The sequence below is a fragment of the Myxocyprinus asiaticus genome, chromosome 29 (assembly GCF_019703515.2).
Source record: "Myxocyprinus asiaticus isolate MX2 ecotype Aquarium Trade chromosome 29, UBuf_Myxa_2, whole genome shotgun sequence".
NCBI lineage: Eukaryota > Metazoa > Chordata > Actinopteri > Cypriniformes > Catostomidae > Myxocyprinus > Myxocyprinus asiaticus.
Window position 1 is genome coordinate 13,757,434 of NC_059372.1, and position 19,686 is coordinate 13,777,119.

General features: G+C 36.9%; 1 protein-coding gene across 1 annotated transcript in view; it reads left to right on the forward strand.

Moving 5' to 3' along the window:
* The window catches only part of LOC127419897 (integrin alpha-5-like), a 77,106-nt gene that overhangs the window by 44,383 nt on the left and 13,037 nt on the right, over positions 1-19,686 (forward strand). Inside the window, exons 16-24 of the mRNA XM_051661706.1 lie at positions 848-903; positions 2,046-2,203; positions 4,454-4,591; positions 10,381-10,448; positions 12,855-13,002; positions 13,613-13,705; positions 16,302-16,381; positions 19,261-19,341; positions 19,457-19,562. Of these exons, the coding sequence (XP_051517666.1) occupies positions 848-903; positions 2,046-2,203; positions 4,454-4,591; positions 10,381-10,448; positions 12,855-13,002; positions 13,613-13,705; positions 16,302-16,381; positions 19,261-19,341; positions 19,457-19,562 (928 nt within the window). The remainder of the gene's footprint in view (positions 1-847; positions 904-2,045; positions 2,204-4,453; positions 4,592-10,380; positions 10,449-12,854; positions 13,003-13,612; positions 13,706-16,301; positions 16,382-19,260; positions 19,342-19,456; positions 19,563-19,686) is intronic.

A 19,686-nucleotide genomic window follows, 5' to 3' on the forward strand; every position in this document is an offset into this window, starting at 1 on the left:
TGTTTCTTTCGAACTTCTTTCTTTTTTTCAAACTTCTTTCTTTCAAACAAACTCGTTCTCTGTTTCATTTTGAACTCATTCTTTCTGAAAATTTTTTTTCTGTTGTTCCTTTTTTCCAGCTTTCTTTCGAACAAACCTTTTATCAAACTCTTTGTCTATCAAACTCTTTTCTTTATCTCAATCTCTCTGTTTCTTACTTTCTTTTGAACTTTTTTCCAGAACTTACTTTCTTTAGAACTTTCTATTAATCTCTCATTCTTTTGAACTTTCTATCGAAGTTTCTGTCTTTCATACTTTTTCAAAATTCCTTTCTATCGATCTTTCTTTCAGTCGATCTTTCTTTCTTTCAAACTTTCTTTAAGCTTCCTTTCTATCAATATTTCAATCTTTCTTTTTAAACTTTCAAATGAAAATCTTTCTTTGAAAATTTCTCTCAAACTTCCTTTCAAAGTTTAGATTTTTCTTTGAAACTTTCTTTTGCCTGTTTGTCTCTCTTTTCTCTTTTCTTCGTCTCAGACAGTTAGATGGCTCTTTGGTGTCACAGATCATAATAAAATTCTCAAAGACTTCCTTTTTGAGTACATCAGATCAGTTTCCATTATTCAGTTACGCTGATATTGAACTAGGACAACTGACATGCTCCTTAACCCAATGTCCTGTCTGAAATTCTATCCGCATGCCTCATATGATCTATTACACAGTATTCCACTACATTCTTCCTTCAAACTGTCAAGCCATGTAACAGAAGGAAACTTAATAGCAAGGGCTTGATAGCCAGAGTTGTAATGAGAATCATTTGAATAAATCCACTTAATCTCTCATCATTTGTCTGTTCTGCCTCTTACAGTGTCAACCTGAGCTTCTGCCTCTCAGCCAATGGGAAACACCTACCAAATCATCTCGGTAAGCCAGTAGGACACATCTGCTTCTGTTTACCTACCTACTGTATAGGAGCCCATTTGCAAAGTCATCTTAAAGTGTTTTCACACTGGGATCTGAGAGAAGTTTGCATGAATTTTGGCTATATTTGAATGCTTCATATGAACTCAGGGCCATTTGAAGTGAACTAAACTCAGACCATCTTGGGAGTTGAGATTAGCCAAACCAAGATTGGCATCTTATTTCTATGGTGATGACAGAATGAGGAGCATTTAAAAAAAACATACTAGTTAACCATACACCGTTTTATGCAAAGGTGAAGGTTTTAGGGATTAACCCAGACAACCGTATACTGTCTAATACTACTAATAATAAAAAAAATTACATCTGAAAATATTACTATTGCATAATGATGTTCTAATATTCAATTTAAGAAGAACTAAGAGGTAATATATATATATATTATATTAATATAATATTGCACCTTGTTGAGGTGGTCTCGGACTGATTATTTCGGTGCATACCAAACTAAGGGAAACAAATGCTCCAAACGAGCCAGGTGTGAAAACACTCTTATTTTCACTTCAACCAAGGTTTTCATCACAAACTAAAACAGATCAACATTTTTTGGACCCTGACTGTATCTTCCCTATTTTTTCTGTTCCCATTCCATCATTAGCCATTCTTTGTCCATACACTACCTTTACAGTGTAAGTATTAGTAAATACTTCCCTCTATTTCCCCCTGGGCTAATGACACTGCCATATGCCCTGCCATTACAGGCCTAGACTATGTCCGAAGAATAACACCTACTACACACACTCACATAACTGAGCACAGGTGCCCAACACACTTCAGAACGGGGCTCCAAACACAAGCAAATTCCTTCATGCCCTTATGGCTTTTGATCAGAAACATAACAGCTTTTCTTATAAGTCTTCCCTTCAGGTGTTGGATCATGATAAAAAGAATCTCTAAAGAATTTTTTTGGAGAATGTCCACTCTTGCAGTGGATAAAGGTCAACTCTGACCAATAGACTATAAGATTTGATGTTTAGTGCTGTGTCGGTGTGGCTGCTGCCCTGTGCCACCCATGTATGTGGAGCCAACGTGAAGGTATCATGCCCTACAAATTGTAAATATATCCATGAATGTGTGTGTTATAGAGTTTAGTGTTAAAGTTCAGCTGGACCATCTGAAGCTGCAGCAGAAGGGGGCCGTACGGAGAGCTTTGTTTTTAGACACCCAGCTACCCAGTCTACAGAGAACTCTAACTGTCCCAAATGGAGCCAGAGTCTGCAGTGACACCAAGATCTTCCTGCGGGTGAGCATTATGCAAAATAATCATTTTCAGTCCCTGATGGAAAAAACAAACATCTTAGATCAGCCTAAGCCTGATTTATTATTTGTAGCTGGTCTTCTATCCTGTTTCCTGGTTTTAGAGGGGTTTGGGGCATTTGACAACTGTACCTTCCAGTTAAACCAGCTGAGCACCAGCTTTGCCATGCTGGGACAGGGGTGCACTTTAAGCCTAAACCTCAACTGAACTTCGGCTAACATAAAAATATGAGCACTTCTGGTGCACACATTAAAAGTAGCTGGGAATTGAATGAATAGAAATGACTTGTAGCTGCTTTGAGTCATTGCTTTCCTGTTCTTGATAGACAACAAAGATCAAACTGATGTCTTGCTCGAGCAAGCATGAGCTTTTGCAGAGCACGCTTCATAAGGCTTCGAAACATTAACAAGTAATTTGCTTCAAACAAATGCTTTGGAGCATATTTCAAACTAGCCAAATCACGTGATTTTGCCACCAGGTGTCACCAGCATGTGGAGTTTCAAACACTTTGAAATAGTGAATCGTTTTGAGAAACATACAATTCATTGACTAGTAACAATTAAATGCTTCGTAATCACTTCAAAACTCGTTCTGGCGCCAGTGCGCTGGGAGACCACTTTAAACCAGCTAAGGCCAGCTTGGCCAGGCTGAGAGGCCAGCTTAAGGCTTAGGCTGGTTTAAGCTGTTTTTTTTTTTTCAGTAAGGATGCCACTGTAGAAAAAGAAATTGTCACTCATTATTAATTTTGCCACTGATATAATCTAATTTCTTAATTTTACGTACATTTTAAACACATTTGTAAAAGGTTATGTTAATTAAAATTTTAAAAGAATTTCTTAGTGCACCTTTAAACTCAGATTGGCCTGAACCATATTAACTACAGTCTTGACCAGCAAAAAATAGGTATTGTTTTAAAGTTTAGAAGCTGTACTTTACAATGCATGTAGACATTATGACTAAAACTGAACAAGTGCTTCGAAATTTGCAAACAAACCAGAAATGTTCCGTTTTGATAATTTATCAATAAATTTGCACTGTACATATTATTGTAATTGGTAAAAAGATCAAACTGATCAAATAGCCATGTGTCATATGTCGTTGGAAAGCTCTCAGAGTAGATTACAACCAGCATATTTGTTTTACTCACAGAAAAACATATATCATGTAATAGCTAAGTACATGTCTATAACATACATGTTACATGTTAACAGGTGTTGCTTTTTGAGTAGAGGAGGGAATTCCTGTTAAAACGAGCCCACACACAACATAATCAGATGCATAGGTCATTAGATAATCCAGATGAATTACAGTGTTATAAGCACAGGACATTATGTGCTATCGGGCTAAAAACACATTTGGTTTCCTGGATCAGATGACTTCATTGGAAATGATGTAGTATGTTGTCCAGCGTCATGGAACACTAAACCAATGGTATAGGTTTAGGTTAGGTATAGGCTAGGTATAGATTCAGTTTGCTGCAATCAGTGGTGGAAGTCATCCAAATATGGGCAGAGAGGATCGTTTACTCAAATTACATATGGACAACAGGAGATGGTGCCAAGTTCATAGACTCAGTGATGGCTCAATTTATACAGAATTTCATTACTCATGCTTGCATGTTTTGGAGAGAGAGCATACCTTTAGTCATTTTTGTATTTGCATGTGTAATTAGATCTTATATACAATTATTATTTTTTTATTTGTTTGATAAGACCTTTGGGCACTAGAATAAATGATTTTTGTAATGTTATAACTTTTGATTGCTTTGTTGTATCAACACAAAATTGTACAGATTTACAGTTGACATGACTGGGAACAAAACAAAAGCAGTTTTTCTGAGCTATATAAGACTGAAACTCCCTGAGATATATAATGTCAAATCAGAATTTCTTTTAAGTTTTGAAAAGTTTTCTTTAATATAATACTAAACAATTGACCCTCTTTGTTTTTCAGTTTATAAGAGTTAATAAGCCTTTAATTTTGGGCATGCCACTGAAACAGGAAATCTTTAAAATCACCTTCAGAGCTTAAAGGGTTAATTGAATTTTCCATTTCTTAATACAAGATAAGTATTAAAAGTGAACTGAGGATTAGTAAGATAAGTTACGCTGATACGCCAAAAGACGCTAATATTAATGGGCAAAAATGCACCTTAGGATTAAGAGTGTCATCTCGTCCTGCTTTCTGACTGTTCTCACAAACTCCCGCTCTGTTTTCCTCTCTGTCGGAGTGCAGGATGAGAAGGAGTTCAGGGATAAACTGTCTCCCATCTTCGTCGCTCTCAACTTCAGCCTGAACCCACAAGCTGCAGCAGACAGACACGGCTTGAGACCCATCCTCAACTACCAGACAGCAGAGCTCATCGAACAGAAAGTATGTACATCTAATGTCAAATATACAGTGGCCCCAAAAGATTTAGGACACTTAAAGGGATAGTTAACTCAAAAAAGAAAATTCTGTTATCATTTACTTGCTCTCAAGGAGCAGTGCTCTCCTTCCATTTGTATGGCAGTAAAATGACCCAGATCTATGTGTTTCTCCTTTTATGAAAAGGGAAACCACCCCCTCCACATTTTCAAAACATACATCTGGGAAATTCTCCAAATTGTCTGGAAAGCTGTTTGAGAGCAGGGGCAAATGTGAAGTGTGTACGGAGAAGAACATGTTACTGTCCTACTTGGAGTAGCTTGCTGGGCTTTATGGAAACTCCAGTGTAGATCATAGAGTGCTTTAGAGGTGTTTGCATACTGTATATAGAGGGTTAACTGGGTAAGAGATGGTAAATTTCTGTTTTGGGCGGGGCCCTCATAGTCCATATGTCCTCTGTTTGGGTTTAACTTTTTGGGTGGCAGTTTTCTCTTGGCAGTTATTGAAACTGCCCTGAACACATGGGCTACCCTCACCATATGCAGAAACATTCCAATCAGAGGTTTTAGAAACATTGCAGATGGAGTGATCTCCTCAAGCTTTCTCATATTTAAACCAAAAAAGATTAAGAGAAAGCGCTCTCATTCATATCAAAGTTCAGTCGTACCTCATATGTGGTCTTTAGTTGCATAGGGCTATAGATCTAAGGCTATGAATAAGGTCTCTTTTGGTTGACAAAGGCTTTGTGTTTTTGGTAGTGCTAAAGCCAGCTGTGGAGGATAGGGTGGTACAACTTACACATAGAAAGACATTGTGCCAAAAGGTGGACATGGTCTTTTAAGGTAGCACATCTGTAGCACTTTACAATAATATTGTATTCATTAACATTAGTTAAAGCTGAAGTATGTAACTTTTTCAGTTGTAAAATACTTTCTTCTATCCCAGCTTAATTTGCAGAGACAACTATAAATAAGCCATTCACAGGTAAATATTCTCGAAAACTTTAAACACTGTGTCTCTGTGGCACTATAAAAATTCCTGTCTTTGTTTTGAGCAACCCACTTAGGCCATACCCAACAACATTAATCAACCAATGGTGTGAGTTGGGGGCGTACTGTCTGACTGTTTGAACAACAGCAGACGAGGATCATAATTGGAAAGCTGTTTTGAAAACATTAGTGGCGCTAGCGTAGCAGAAATTATATAGTTCAGCTTTAACTACATTAGTTAACATGAAGTAACAATGAATAACACTTTTACAGCACTTAATAATCTTGGTTAATGTTCATTTCAATATATACTAATACTTTTTTTAAATTAAAAGTTTTATATGTTAACATTAGTTAATGAACTATGAACTAACAATGAACAATTGTATTTTTATTAACTAACATTAACAAAATATATTGTTCATTGTTAGTTCATGATACATGATGCATTAACTAATGTTAACAAAGAGAACCTTATTTTAAAGTGTTACCAGTTATTCAAAAATACATAAAATGCAATTCACACCAAATTTTTTTTGTAAATATTTAATATACAGTTGTGCTCAAAAGTTTACATACCCTTGGAGAATTGGTAATATATGTACCATTTTTAAAGAAATCATGCGTGAGCAGGCAAAACACATTTCTTTTATTTCTTATGGGATTCATATTCAACTGTAGGTTATAACAGAATGGCACAATCATAAAACAAAACATGGCAACAATGAAAAAAATGAAATGACCCCTGTTCAAAAGTCTGCATACCCTTAGTTCTTAATACTGTGTATTGTCCCCTTTAGCATCAATGACAGCATGCAGTCTTTTGTAATAGTTGTCTATGAGGCCCCAAATTCTTGCAGGTGGTGTAGCTGCCCATTCGTCTTGGCAAAATGCCTCCAGGTCATGCCAAGTTTTTGGTCGTCTTGCATGAACCGCATGTTTGAGATCTCCCCAGAGTGGCTCGATGATATTAAGGTCAGGAGACTGTGATGGCCACTCCAGAACCTTCACCTTTTTCTGCTGTAACAACTGGAGGGTCAACTTGGCCTTGTGCTTAGGGTCATTGTCGTGCTGGAAAGTCCAAGAGCGTCCCATGCGCAGCTTTCGTGCAGAAGAATGCAAATTGTCTGCCAGTATTTTCTGATAACATGCTGCATTCATATTGCCATCAATTTTCAAAGATTCCCTGTGCCTTTAGAGCTCACACACCACCAAAACATCAGTGAGCCACCACCATGCTTCACAGTGGGGATGGTATTCTTTTCACTATAGGCCTTGTTGACCCCTCTCCAAACATAGCTCTACTTTGGTCTCGTCACTCCAAATTACAGTGTGCCAGAAGCTGTGAGGCGTGTCAAAGTGTTGTCAGGCATATTGTAACCGGGCTTCTTTCTGGCAACTCGACCATGCAGCTAATTTTTGTTCAAGTATCGTCATATTGTGCTTTTTCCAGAGCAACCTTTATTTCTCCTGAGGTTACCTGTGGGTTTTTCTTTGTATCCCGAACAATTCTTCTGGCAGTTGTGGCTGAAATCTTTCTTGGTCTACCTGACCTTGGCTTGGTATCAAGAGATCCCTGAATTTTCCACTTCTTAATAAGTGATTGAACAGTACTGACTGGCATTTTCAAGGCTTTGGATATCTTTTTATATCCTTTTCCATCTTTTTAAAGTTCCATTACCTTGTTACGCAGGTCTTTTGACAGTTCTTTTCTGCTCCCCATAGCTTAGTATCTAGCCTGCTCAGTGCATCCACGTGTGAGCTAACAAACTCATTGACTATTTATACACAGACACTAATTGCAATTTAAAAAGCCACAGGTGTAGGAAATTAACCTTTAATTGCCATTTAAACCTGTGTGTGTCACCTTGTGTGTCTGTAACAAGGCCAAACATTCAAGGGTATGTAAACTTTTGATCAGGGCCATTTGGGTGATTTCTGTTATCATTATGATTTAAAAAGGAGCCAAATAACAATGTGATAATAAATGGCTTCATATGATCACTATCCTTAAATAAAAGACAGTTTTTTTTTTTTTTTTGCATGATCAGTCATATTTTCAAAATCAATGCCAAAATTTCACAATTTCTGCCAGGGTATGCAAACTTTTGAGCACAACTGTATATATATACATACACACACTACCAGTCAAAAGTTTTGAAACACTTGACTGAAATGTTTCTCATGATCTTAAAAATCTTTTGATCTGAAGGCGTATGCTTAAATGTTTGAAATTAGTTTTGTAGACAAAAATATAATTGTGCCACAATATTAATTTTTTCCATTATAAAACTAAAATTTAATAATAATAAAAAAAAAGGTTTTGAAATTGATGACTTTGTCCAATATAATAAAGAAAAGCAGCCAATAAGTGCCCAAAATAGATGGGAACTCCTTCAGTACTGTTTAAAAAGCATCCCAGGGTGATACCTCAAGAAGTTGGTTGAGAAAATGTCAAGAGTACATTTCTGCTAATTCTAGGCAAAGGGTGACTACTTTGAAGATGCTAAAATATAACATAGTTTTGATTTATTTTGGATTTTGTTTAGTCACAACATAATTCCCATAGTTCCATTTATGTTATTCCATAGTTTTAATGACTTTACTATTATTCTAAAATGTGAAGAAAAAAAAAATTATAATAAAGAATGTGTTTGTAAGTGTTTCAAAACGTTTGACTGGTTGTGTGTGTGTGTGTGTGTGTGTGTGTGTGTGTGTATATATATATATATATATATATATATATATATATATATATATATATATATATATATATATTATATTATATTATATTTATATTTTTTTTTTCTGGGGCAAAAATGTCTGAGTGTTGTAACCATCTGGAAACAGTAAAAAAATAATAATAATAATAATAATAAAATTAAAAAAAATGATTGCTGAAATTCTTGAAAACAAAATGTTGGCTTAAGCAGTTTTTTTTCCACCAAATCAAAGTCAGGTGGTGTAACCAACATGTAGGTAGCCATTTTGTTGAGAAATTCGTGACTCAAAAATTCATGATATTTGTAAAAATACATTTTTTACCTTACAAACTATGCAACTTTAGGTTTCTGAAGATTAATGATTAAGTTGTGTACATTCACAGGTATTCAAGGTGCAAGGAAAGTATTTCAATATCTTTAACTTGATAATTATACCACTTGAAGTTATTAAATACATTTTGTTGTAGAAAATGCTATAAATATTTTTCAAAAACAGCATGGACACAAAGATTACCTTTCTACGTAGTAGACACAAGATTTTAAAAAGATTTATTTTATTACCTCGTACAACCTTATTTGTCAACAACCCACATGCTAAAATCTGCACAGATCCCTTGTGCTATTCCATTTAGAAATCTCTACACTCTTCAGGGTGTGCAGTTCATGTGAAGAAAATGCATTCATCCTGCATATAGATGGAAATGTTTCGGATCCCCCCTTCGGTTAATGTTGTGATAGTTTGAGTTATCCAGCTTGGCGACCTCCAGTTTGTTGACCCAACCACTGCTGTTTGCAGACCACCACACTTCTGTATACACTTTATGGTGGTTTTGGCTTTGTATCAGTGTTCTTTGACATATGCACATGTGATCCTTTTAACTCTCATATCTCGGGTCTTCTAATTGTTTGGTTGCAGCAACAAACCCAAACAGCCCTGATCTCTCCAGGAGTCTCAAAGTGGCCCGATACAGGCCTGTAGGGAGTTGTGGAAAGGGGTGGCCACCCTTATTGGTTGTAATTAGAGTTTGGAGCTGACTGATTACAGGGAAGCCACTTTGCCCTTTTTAATCTCCCTGTTCTATTTCTTATCCTCATCGTCATGTTGCATCATTCTCGCACATGTCCGAATAACACAATCAGGAGGAAGCAATTAACCACGGCATGACTTTCCCTTTTTGCTTCACGTCTTAAGAGTCATTCAAGAGTTATGTGGAGTTTGATTCTTTCCCTCCTCCACTCATTAATGTGTATGTGCTTTATGTAATAGCCTATATATATTTGTGTGTATGGTGAATTGGGTGGTGTCGCGTGCAGCAAGCATGCGGTTCAGGGTCAGCAGCCTCTGATGTGAATGTTTGTGGCTGACCGAGGCCTTATGGTTACGGACGTAGCTCTTTATCCCTTCAAGCAAATGTTTTATGATTTTAAAGTGCGTACACATCTGCGCTTCAGCCTCAAAATACATTCAGCGATGTATACTAATCTAAAAAGCCATGTTTGCTAGTATGAGGAGTGATGTCTACCAATCTGAACAATAATGCTCGCTTTTGCTATGCGAAAATGAGACACTTGAGCTTCGTGTGATGTTGAAAAAAGCAAAATGCAGTGCATGTTTATATAGAAAAACAATTAGACGGTTGCAAAAAGATGTTCGGTTTGAACAGCTCCTTACGCTGCTACCGTCATAAAGTGCAATGGATCATGATGTGTGATAATGTACAAGCGCCATCCATTGTGATAAGATCAAACAGTCGTATGCTAATGCTTGACCTCAACAGGTTATTTATTACATTGTAGCATATTGTTTAGAAACACCATGTATCTTTACTTAATTTAGTTTAGATTTAGTGTAGATTTGTAAATGCTCATTTTTAAAGTGAACATGAAACTGTACTTCTGTAATCCAATGTATTTCCAAGTGAAATGGGTTATGAAACAATAAAAAACGTAAGATGGGACTTTTGGAGCACAGTCTTCGTAAATCAATGGCTGTATTTGTCCTGCCTAGAAGCTACTTTTGTCTTCTTGTCCCTTCTCAGTAACTCACCTTGGTTACTTTTTTCCTCTCTCACTTTTGTTCTAGGCCCAGATTTTACTGGACTGCGGAGAGGACAACATCTGTGTCCCTGACCTGAAACTCTCTGTGAACGGGTAAGATGATTAGCAAGGAACGCAGAAAAAAATAAAGGCCTTGGGTGTGTAGTTTTCTTATTACAAAGTTTGCAGTAAAGTCACATAGTTAGTAAAAGTATTGTAGGCATAAAAAATTAAATTCAAGCTACTGTTTAGATAAATATATTTCATTAGTCACAACTTCTACTGCAGAGAACTAGAGACTCTTTTAGAGAGAATTCGGCAATGGACAAAGTTTTCCCAAGTGAGACTGTTCACACACACACACAATCAAACTTTTTAATATTACTTGACTTTTTGCAAGTAACAGTTTATTTCCCTCCGATTTTGCCCATTTCTGTGGACAATTTTGTAAACCAAATACACAATACACAATACACAGATACACATGTGCATCAGGACAAAAACAGGAAGGAGGGCTAGGTAACAGGTGCTGGGATTGGCTGACTTAACTTTAAATTGTGAAATTTTCAGTTCTTTTTCAACTTACTCTTTCATGCACAGATTTGTTTGCAATCGGTGGCTGTTGTGCAACCACAAAAATGCGACTTACAAAAACTTTACAGATTTGTTGTATTTGTCTTCGGTCACATATTTATAAAACTTCAGAGAACATTACATTTTCTCTACAAAGTGATTTGGATTATCTTGTCTTTCAAAAAGCAAAGAGAACAATACATCTTAGAAATTCACTCGATAGATTATTCTTCAGGAGAAAAGGAGAAAGTATATCTTGACAACTTCCAAAAGACACCTTAGACAACATGGTTGTTCTCTAGTTAAACGTCTGCCAAGACATGTGACCTACAAAATGGCACACTCCCATATCCAGGTTGAGGAAACGCAGCCAAATGATCTTAAATTTATTAAACCTTCTCTGAAAAGTTATGTCTTCCCTTTAAATCACCGCTGCTACAGCCATACAGATTCAGATGGAAGTCTTTAGCCATTGCGTCAGGTCTCGGGCAGTTTTTTCAGTGTCCGCCATGAGCATTGCATTTTTAAATGTTTTAAGTTAAACGTAGTTAAACTTTTAAAAATGGGGTCTCCCCTGAATTCTGATCCAATTCGTTGTACTCTGTACAGCTTTTTTTGAACACGAAAACATGTCCTATGTAAATGCTCTCTTAGAAATGCCATTCAGGGATAGGTGAACCCAAAACAATTTATATACAGTGCTTCGTTAAGACAGATGAGTTGATTAGTCATTCAGGCAACCTGTCAACCTGTTGATTTTGAAAATATGTAGTTTTGCATCCCTAATATGTGTCGTCTGGAGGGATTTGTTGTGAAAGTGCAGCAACTGATGGCTTCCACGTAGGTTCGAGTCCCCGAACCAACCGAGTGCCAGCGTTTGAATTCAGTCTGTGCTGTTTCTCCAGCATGGATTTATGAGGCCAGGCAGTAATTGGAAGCGTCTGTGTGGCCCTCACATGGAATTTCTCATTGTGTCTGAGATGTAGAGAGAAAAGAAAAGGGGGGAGGGAACATGACGGAATAGAAAAAAGGGACTTTGTGGACTGGGAGGTGGTCTTTGTCATTGCATGTTTAACTTTATAGCTACAATGGAATTTTTTTTTTTTTTTTTAATAGGAAATGAGTGTGTATGGCAGGAGGAAGGGCTTCCTGTTGGAAATATGTTGCTGGTGTATTCTTGGTGACGTTCCACTGCAAAATCAGCAGAATTATATGCGTTCCATGTTCTGCTTGCAATATATATCACTATTCTTTACTGTACTGTTACATATCACTATTGCTCATACTTTACACAAACTCCTTAAAAAAAAAAACCCTAACCATAAGTATTTGACTTTGGTGCTTAACTCATCCAACACATTTGTGTTATGGACTTGTATGATTTCTCAAACTGTGTGGCTTGTTGAGGCGAGGTGTGCTATTACTTTTTGAAGTGGGCAGACTTACAATTTTTGTCTGGCGGATGATAAAATGTGTGAAAATATATCTAGAATTAAGTTTATTTATCTTACCTCATTTTTCTTGTTTAAAGTAAAACCTCACTAAATTTTGTTAGATTTATGCTTAAAACATGAAAAAAAAAATATTTGTAAATGGGGTAAGACAAGTAAACTTAATAAAAGTCAAGATATACTCTCTGAAATGTCTTAATATCTTATGCAATTTTGCATCTCAAATGCATTTTTGTTTTAAGAATGTTTAGATATTTTTAACTGGAAAACAAGACAAAAATACTTTTTAAATGCATACTTCAGTTTAGAGTACACTGATTAGGAGGAAGTTCTTGGGTTTTGCACTAAGCTTCATTTGGTTTATTTGTACTTCTGTGAATGGCCATACGTTTACTTAACAGATTGTTAAATTGACCCCAGACCCTAAAGGAGGTAAATTAGCAGCTAGTGTGAGAGTTTCACATTTTGTTTTAATTTTTCGGTTTGTGTTCCACAGGGACAGGAAGGAAGTGTACATGGGTGATGACAACTCGCTGACCCTGACTTTCAATGCAAAGAACGATGGAGGCGGAGCATATGAAGCGGAGCTCTATGTGGTCTTGCCACCAGAGGCTGACTACAGCGGGATAGCCCGCAATAATGAGGTGTGATATAGAGACCCACCCACCAGGTGCTGCACATTAAACAGACGTGTATGAGAACCTTAATTCATACACGTGTTCAGCATTTCAGCTGAGAGGGACCTTTGATTTATCAGTTACTTTGATACTTAGAAAAGAACTTGGAAACTGCTGAATAAATCGACTTAATCCAACCTAAGATGGTTTGCTGGTTTTAGTTGATCTCCTAGCCTGGTCATGCGGCTCTGTTGGCTTGTTTTAGAGGGGTTTGGGGCACTTTTTTAACTGGTTCAGCTGACCTCCCAGCTTGGCCATGCTGAGAAACCAGCTAGACCAGATAAAGTCCAGCTTGGCCAAGCTGGGAGTCCAGCTTAAACTGCCTATCACCCCTGTTTATTTGACATTTTTGTTATGAGATATCCTCCAGTCAGGAATAACTTGACAGTGGTTGGTGTTTTAGTGAATTACAGTGTTCTTAATTTCAACTGTGTAAGGATAATTTACTGCAAAATTGTAATATTCAGCAGTTGTAACCAGAACAGGTCTAAGCAGGTCAAGACATGCGATACGACTTATCACCATTTTTGTTTCTAGACATTTACTGGTGGTTCTGTTTTTTTTATTTTTATAACAGAGTCTGACCCAGTTGACCTGCAGTTATGAAACGGAAAATCAGACCCGTTACCTCAGCTGTGACCTGGGGAACCCTATGAAATCAGGCACCAACGTAAGCATGTTAAGCTCTCCTATCTATTTTTGAGTAGTTCACCCCAAAATTAATTAACTTTCCATGTAATTCCAAACCCGTATGACTTTCTTGCATTCGTGGAACACAAAAGGAGGATGATGAGGAGGAGAATCAGTCGGCTCTATTCTTTGCAATTAAAGTGAATAAGAAAGTATGCAGTCAAGCTCCAAAAATGACACAAAAAAAAGCACCTTTAAAAGTATCAAAAAAGTAGTGTTCTCAGTCTTCTGAAGCCATATGATAGTTTTGTGTGAACAACTGAAGTCCTTTTTCACTGAATAATTTGCTTTCATTTTGCCTCTGCATGTATCCATATATGACGTACCAAGGTGGGGTTCACCACATTTGACATCAGTGATATCCTACACCATTGGTTTTCCTTTGTTTGAGAAATTTTGCAGAAGTACATATGAGTTGTGAGAGCTTCTGCAGAGGGAAAGATTTTTAGTAAATAATATAGCATACAAGCCATATGGACTACTTTTATGTTGCTTTTATGTCCTTTTTGGAGCTTGACAGCCTGTGATCACTGAATGTCGCCTTTTTATAGAAAAGAGCAGCATCAACTACTTGTAAAGTTCTCCTTTTGTATTATTTGGAAGGAAGAATGTCATACATGTTTTGAATGACACGAGGGTGAGTAAATGATGATCAATTTTGGGTGAACTTTTCCATTAAAATGATAGTTCACCCAAAAAATGAAAATTCTCTCATCAGTTTTACTCACCCTCATGCCATCCCAGATGTGTATGACTTTCTTTCTTCTGCTGAACACAAACAAAGATTTTTAGAAGAATATCTCAGCTTTATAGGATTACTTTTATGCTGCCTTTATGTGCTTTTTGGACCTTCAAAGTTCTGGCCACCATTCACTTGCATTGTATGGACCTACAGAGCTGAGATATTCTACAAAAATTATTTGTTTGTGTTTAGCAGAAGAAAAATAGTCATATACATCTGGGATGGCATGAGGGTGAGTAAATGATGAGATGACGATTTTCGTTTTTGGGTGAACTAACCCTTTAAGAAGCAATGCTCAATTTGCACACTTTACTGTAATATATTACAGAAATATTTAACCTTATGTTGATCAAAGATCACCTCAAGTGCAGTCAAATCTAAGATGACTGACAGCTTGTCACAGATCAGACCTGACTACCACTTAACAAATTCAAGCCATGGCTTCCAGCAACCATAATCATGCATCCTGTTAGACATGTAACCTTTATTGACCATCTAACTTGTGTTAGTCAGATCTTAGTGCTGTGTCAGGGGTTCGTAAGGGGCTGTGTAGGATCATGTTTGGACAGGCAGGAAGTTCCCACCAGTGATGCAGGAAGTGACAGTCATTTTGGCTAGACCCCCTTATCAAGTGGAGTTCCCCTTTCCAAAATGCCACTGTGTGGGGGTGAAGGGATTTGTGGCTTTTTAATAGGTCTGTTGAAACAGACTCTAATTTGGGTGACTGTACAAACTGCTCCATGTCCAGATGGGTTTCCAGACACTCCTGTCTGTATTAGTCAGTGAGTAGGTTTGACTTGAGACACTGTTCTCATTAGTTCAGTTCAGGTTATATAGGTAAAAAAGCTATTTTATTATTAAGGTTAATTTATGTAATTATTTTGGGGTTCCAAGACCACAAAAAAGCATCCGAGTAAACGCAAGGAATCTGATTATCTGTAATAGTATATTATTCAATAAGAAATTCAGAAATCACAACCGCCCCTTCACACGTGCTCATACACCCACACACAAACTCTCACACGTGCTTGTATAGGTTCTTATTGCCAGAGTTTGTGTGTGCAGTAGGAGCATAAAACCTCAATTATAAAAGAGAATTAAGAACTCCCATGCAGTCTAGAGCTGACTAGGTGTACATATACAACAATAGTAAAAGACAATTCACCCTAAAATAAATATTTTTGTCATTATGTACTCACCCTGATGTTGTTCCAAACTTGTACGATGTACTTTCTAAAGGAGATGTTAGGCAGAATGCTTCAGGAACCATTTACTTTCATTGATTAAAAAACTGATGCAGTGAAAGTGAATGGTGACTGAGGCTGTCATTCTGCTTATCTCCTTTAGAAAGTGATGAAGGGTGAATAAATTATGACAGATTTTATTTTTGTGGTGAACTATCCCTTTAAGAGTGAGGGGAGGAGCTAACCGGACTGCTTTAGACAGTGCAGGTAAACATGACTTGATGAAGATGAATGAGTGTAGGTATATTTCCACTTGCATTTTTTTGGACATGAAGGAAACATTCCACAAACCATAATATCAGTTCTGTTGCCATGGCAGTACACTGTGAGTGATTTATATGTTTAGGGTACTGTGTATGTAAAAGAAACTATATATAACTCTCAGACTGCTAAATTTTGATATTGTGGCAATACTAATATTATTGGCTCCTTTGAGGTAAATTACTTGTGTTTCATCATTTGTAAGTAACTTTGGATTAAGCCTTTCTGCTAAATGAATATTGTAAATGTAGGAAGGGTGCTTTACATCACTGAGGTTAATAGAATATGATTTTGAGCTATATTTGTTTGTATATTTGCTTTATTTCAAGTTATGGGCCGGACTGCGATTCACAGTACCACGTCTGAAGGACACACACAAATTTGTGCAGTTTGACCTGCAGATCCGCAGGTATGGAACTTGTGAATATACACGCATGCTCACACTGATAAATATCACTATATTATTTATGAAGATCTTGCCAAAACAGTGGAAGTCAGAAGTTTACATACACTTAGGTTGAAGTAATTAAATCTAATTTTTTAACCACTCCACAGATTTAATATTAGCAAACTATAGTTCTGGCAAGTCATTTAGGACGTCTGCTTTGTGCATGACATGAGTAATTTTTCCAGCAATTGTTTACAGACAGATTGTTTCACTTTTAATTGACTATATCACAATTCCAGTGGGTCAGAAGTTAACATACACTAAGTTAACTGTGCCTTTAAGCAGCTTGGAAAATTCCAGAAAATGATGTCAAGCCTTTAGACAATTAGCCAATTAGCTTCTGATAGGAGGTGTACTGAATTGGGGGTGTACCTGTGGATGTATTTTAAGGCCTACCTTCAAACTCCGTGCCTCTTTGCTTGACATCATGGGAAAATCAAAAGAATCAGCCAAGACCTCAGAAAAAAAAAACTGTGTACCTCCACAAGTCTGGTTCATCCTTGGGAGCAATTTCCAAACACCTGAAGGTACCACGTTCATCTGTACAACAATAACAATAACATCTGTGCAAGTATAAACACCATAGGACCACGCACCCATCATACTGCTCAGGAAGGAGATGCATTCTGTCTCCTAGAGATTAACATAGTTTGGTGCGAAAAGTGCAAATCAATCCCAGAACAACAGCAAAGGACCTTGTGAAGATGCTGGAAGAAACAGGTAGACAAGTATCTATATCCACAGTAAAACGAGACCTATATCAACATAGCCTGAAAGGCTGCTCAGCAAGCAAGAAGCCAGTGCTCCAAAACTGCCATAAAAAAGCCAGACTACAGTTTGCAAGTGCACATGGGGACAAAAATCTTACTATTTGGAGAAATTTCCTCTGGTCTGATGATACAAAAATTGAACTTTTTGACCATAATGACCATCGTTATGTTTGGAGGAAAAAGGGTGAGGCATGCAAGCTGAAGAACCCCATCCCAACCATGATGCATGGGGGTGGCAGCATCATGTTGTGGGGGTGCTTCATTGCAGGAGGGACTGGTGCACTTCACAAAATAGATGGCATTATGAGGAAGGAAAATTATGCTAATATATTGAAGCAACATTTCAAGATATCAGCCATGAAGTTAAAGCTCGGTCACAAATGGGTCTTCCAAATGGACAATGACCCCAAGCATACCTCTACAGTTGTGGCAAAATGGCTTAAGGACAACAAAGTCAAGGTATTGGAGTGGCCATCACAAAGCTCTGACCTCAATCCGATAGAAAGTTTGTGGGCAGAACTGAAAAAACGTGTGCGAGCAAGGAGGCCTACAAACCTGACACCAGTTCTGTCTGGAGGAATGGGACACAAAGGCATAATTAAAGGCAATGCTACCAAATACTAACAAAGTGTATGTAAACTTCTGATGCACTGGGAATGTGATGAAAGAAATAAAAGCTGAAATAATTCATTCTCTCCACTATTATTCTGACATTTCACATTCTTAAAATAAAGTAGTGATCCTAATTGACCTAAGACAGGGAATGTTTTCTATGATTAAATGTCAGGAATTGTGAAAAACTGAGTTTAAATGTATTTGGCCATGGTGTATGTAAACTTCTGACTTCAACTGTATATGATAGGGATGCGCTGATATACAGTAGAAATTTTGAGTCGATATTTATTTTTATGCTGTAACCTTTATTTTTTAATCAAAACTGTTTTGCCAGTTTTTTTTTAAACCAACATTTATAATATCAAGAATCTAGAAAGTTAAATGTTGCATGCTTCTGATGAAATCATTCTTATGGCCATGTCCACACTATTAAGTTTTCGTTTTAACCCTGAAATGCATGGGAATTTCACCAAACACTCTTACATATTCAGGTCTTTAGAGACGCAGCACGTATATCTATCACAAATGGATCTACAAAATGCCCAGATAGTGTCAAATTTTCAAAATATTTTCAAGACAATCTGAAAATAATAGAATACAATATATTTTGATGTTTTATTTTTCATATATCAAAGAAATAATGCATCAAATCAGGACAAATCTAGAACAAGATTCATTTAACACTGAAATTCATGACACGCATATAAGATAGACATAAGCTACACATGAGCTATACATAAACTACACAAGTATTTTCTCAGACACTTATTGAGTCTAAATAGATGCACAACTATGATCACTTTTGCTATTATACAAAATGTTTTATTGTTGTTGCAATTTTGGCTTTTTTATTTATTTATTTATTTTTTTTTAGTTTTTTTGTATGTGTGATAAACTATTTATAAGAGAAAGATTGAGGAATACTAAAGAGGTGTGGGCACAATTCCAAAGAATGAATGAGGTACAGGAGGTGGAATGAGGTCCTCAGTCGCTAAAGACCAGAGGTATGCATTTAAGGATTAAAATCCATTGAATTTGCTACATTTACTCCTCTCATCCATGCTAGAATGCCTTTTTTTCTACACCGGAAATAGAGCATTTTAAAAACGCTCTCCATTAAAGCATACTTTGAAAAAACTATGCGTTAGAAATCTGAAAACAGCATTTTCAAGAGAAAATGAATTAGTGTGGATGTGGCCTGTAACATTTTGGTGTACGGTAGCAAAGATGGATAATGTGTTATGCCCTTTTGAAACCTGCCATAAAGCACGAATAATCCTGATATTATCTGTTTCCAATATCAAACTAATCCAACCAATGGCGATAATTTAAAAAAGTGTTAATATTGGGCAATACATATATGGTCACAGATGTATTGTGCATCTCTAATATATGGTCAGATGTATTGACCCTTAAATGTGCTGTTTAATAAGCTGCTTTTCTCTCCATCTGCAGTAAAAATGAGAATAACTCCCAGAGTGAAGTCGTCCCCTACAAGATGGAGGTTGTGGTCCGGTCTGATGTGATTCTTCAGGGGTGAGTTCACATGCAGAACCCATTTATTTCTCTTCTGGAACTCTCACTAGGAAGCTCTCCCTGTTCCCTCCTCACTTTCTAATTTTTCCTTCTTTCTTTATCTCTCTTTTTACAGCGTCTCTCGACCAGACAAGATCTTCTTACCTCCTCCGAACTGGAAGGCGACCAAGAATGTAATGGTTGAACAGGATGTTGGACCCTCTGTCCAGCACACTTATGAGGTAAAGACCTTGTTCAAGTCCTTCAGTTGGACTTGAGGGGTCATTTTTAAGAATCCAGTGTAATTTTGATCAGCTATAACATTTTATCCCTATGGTGAAAACTCACCAAACTTTTATGTTAAAA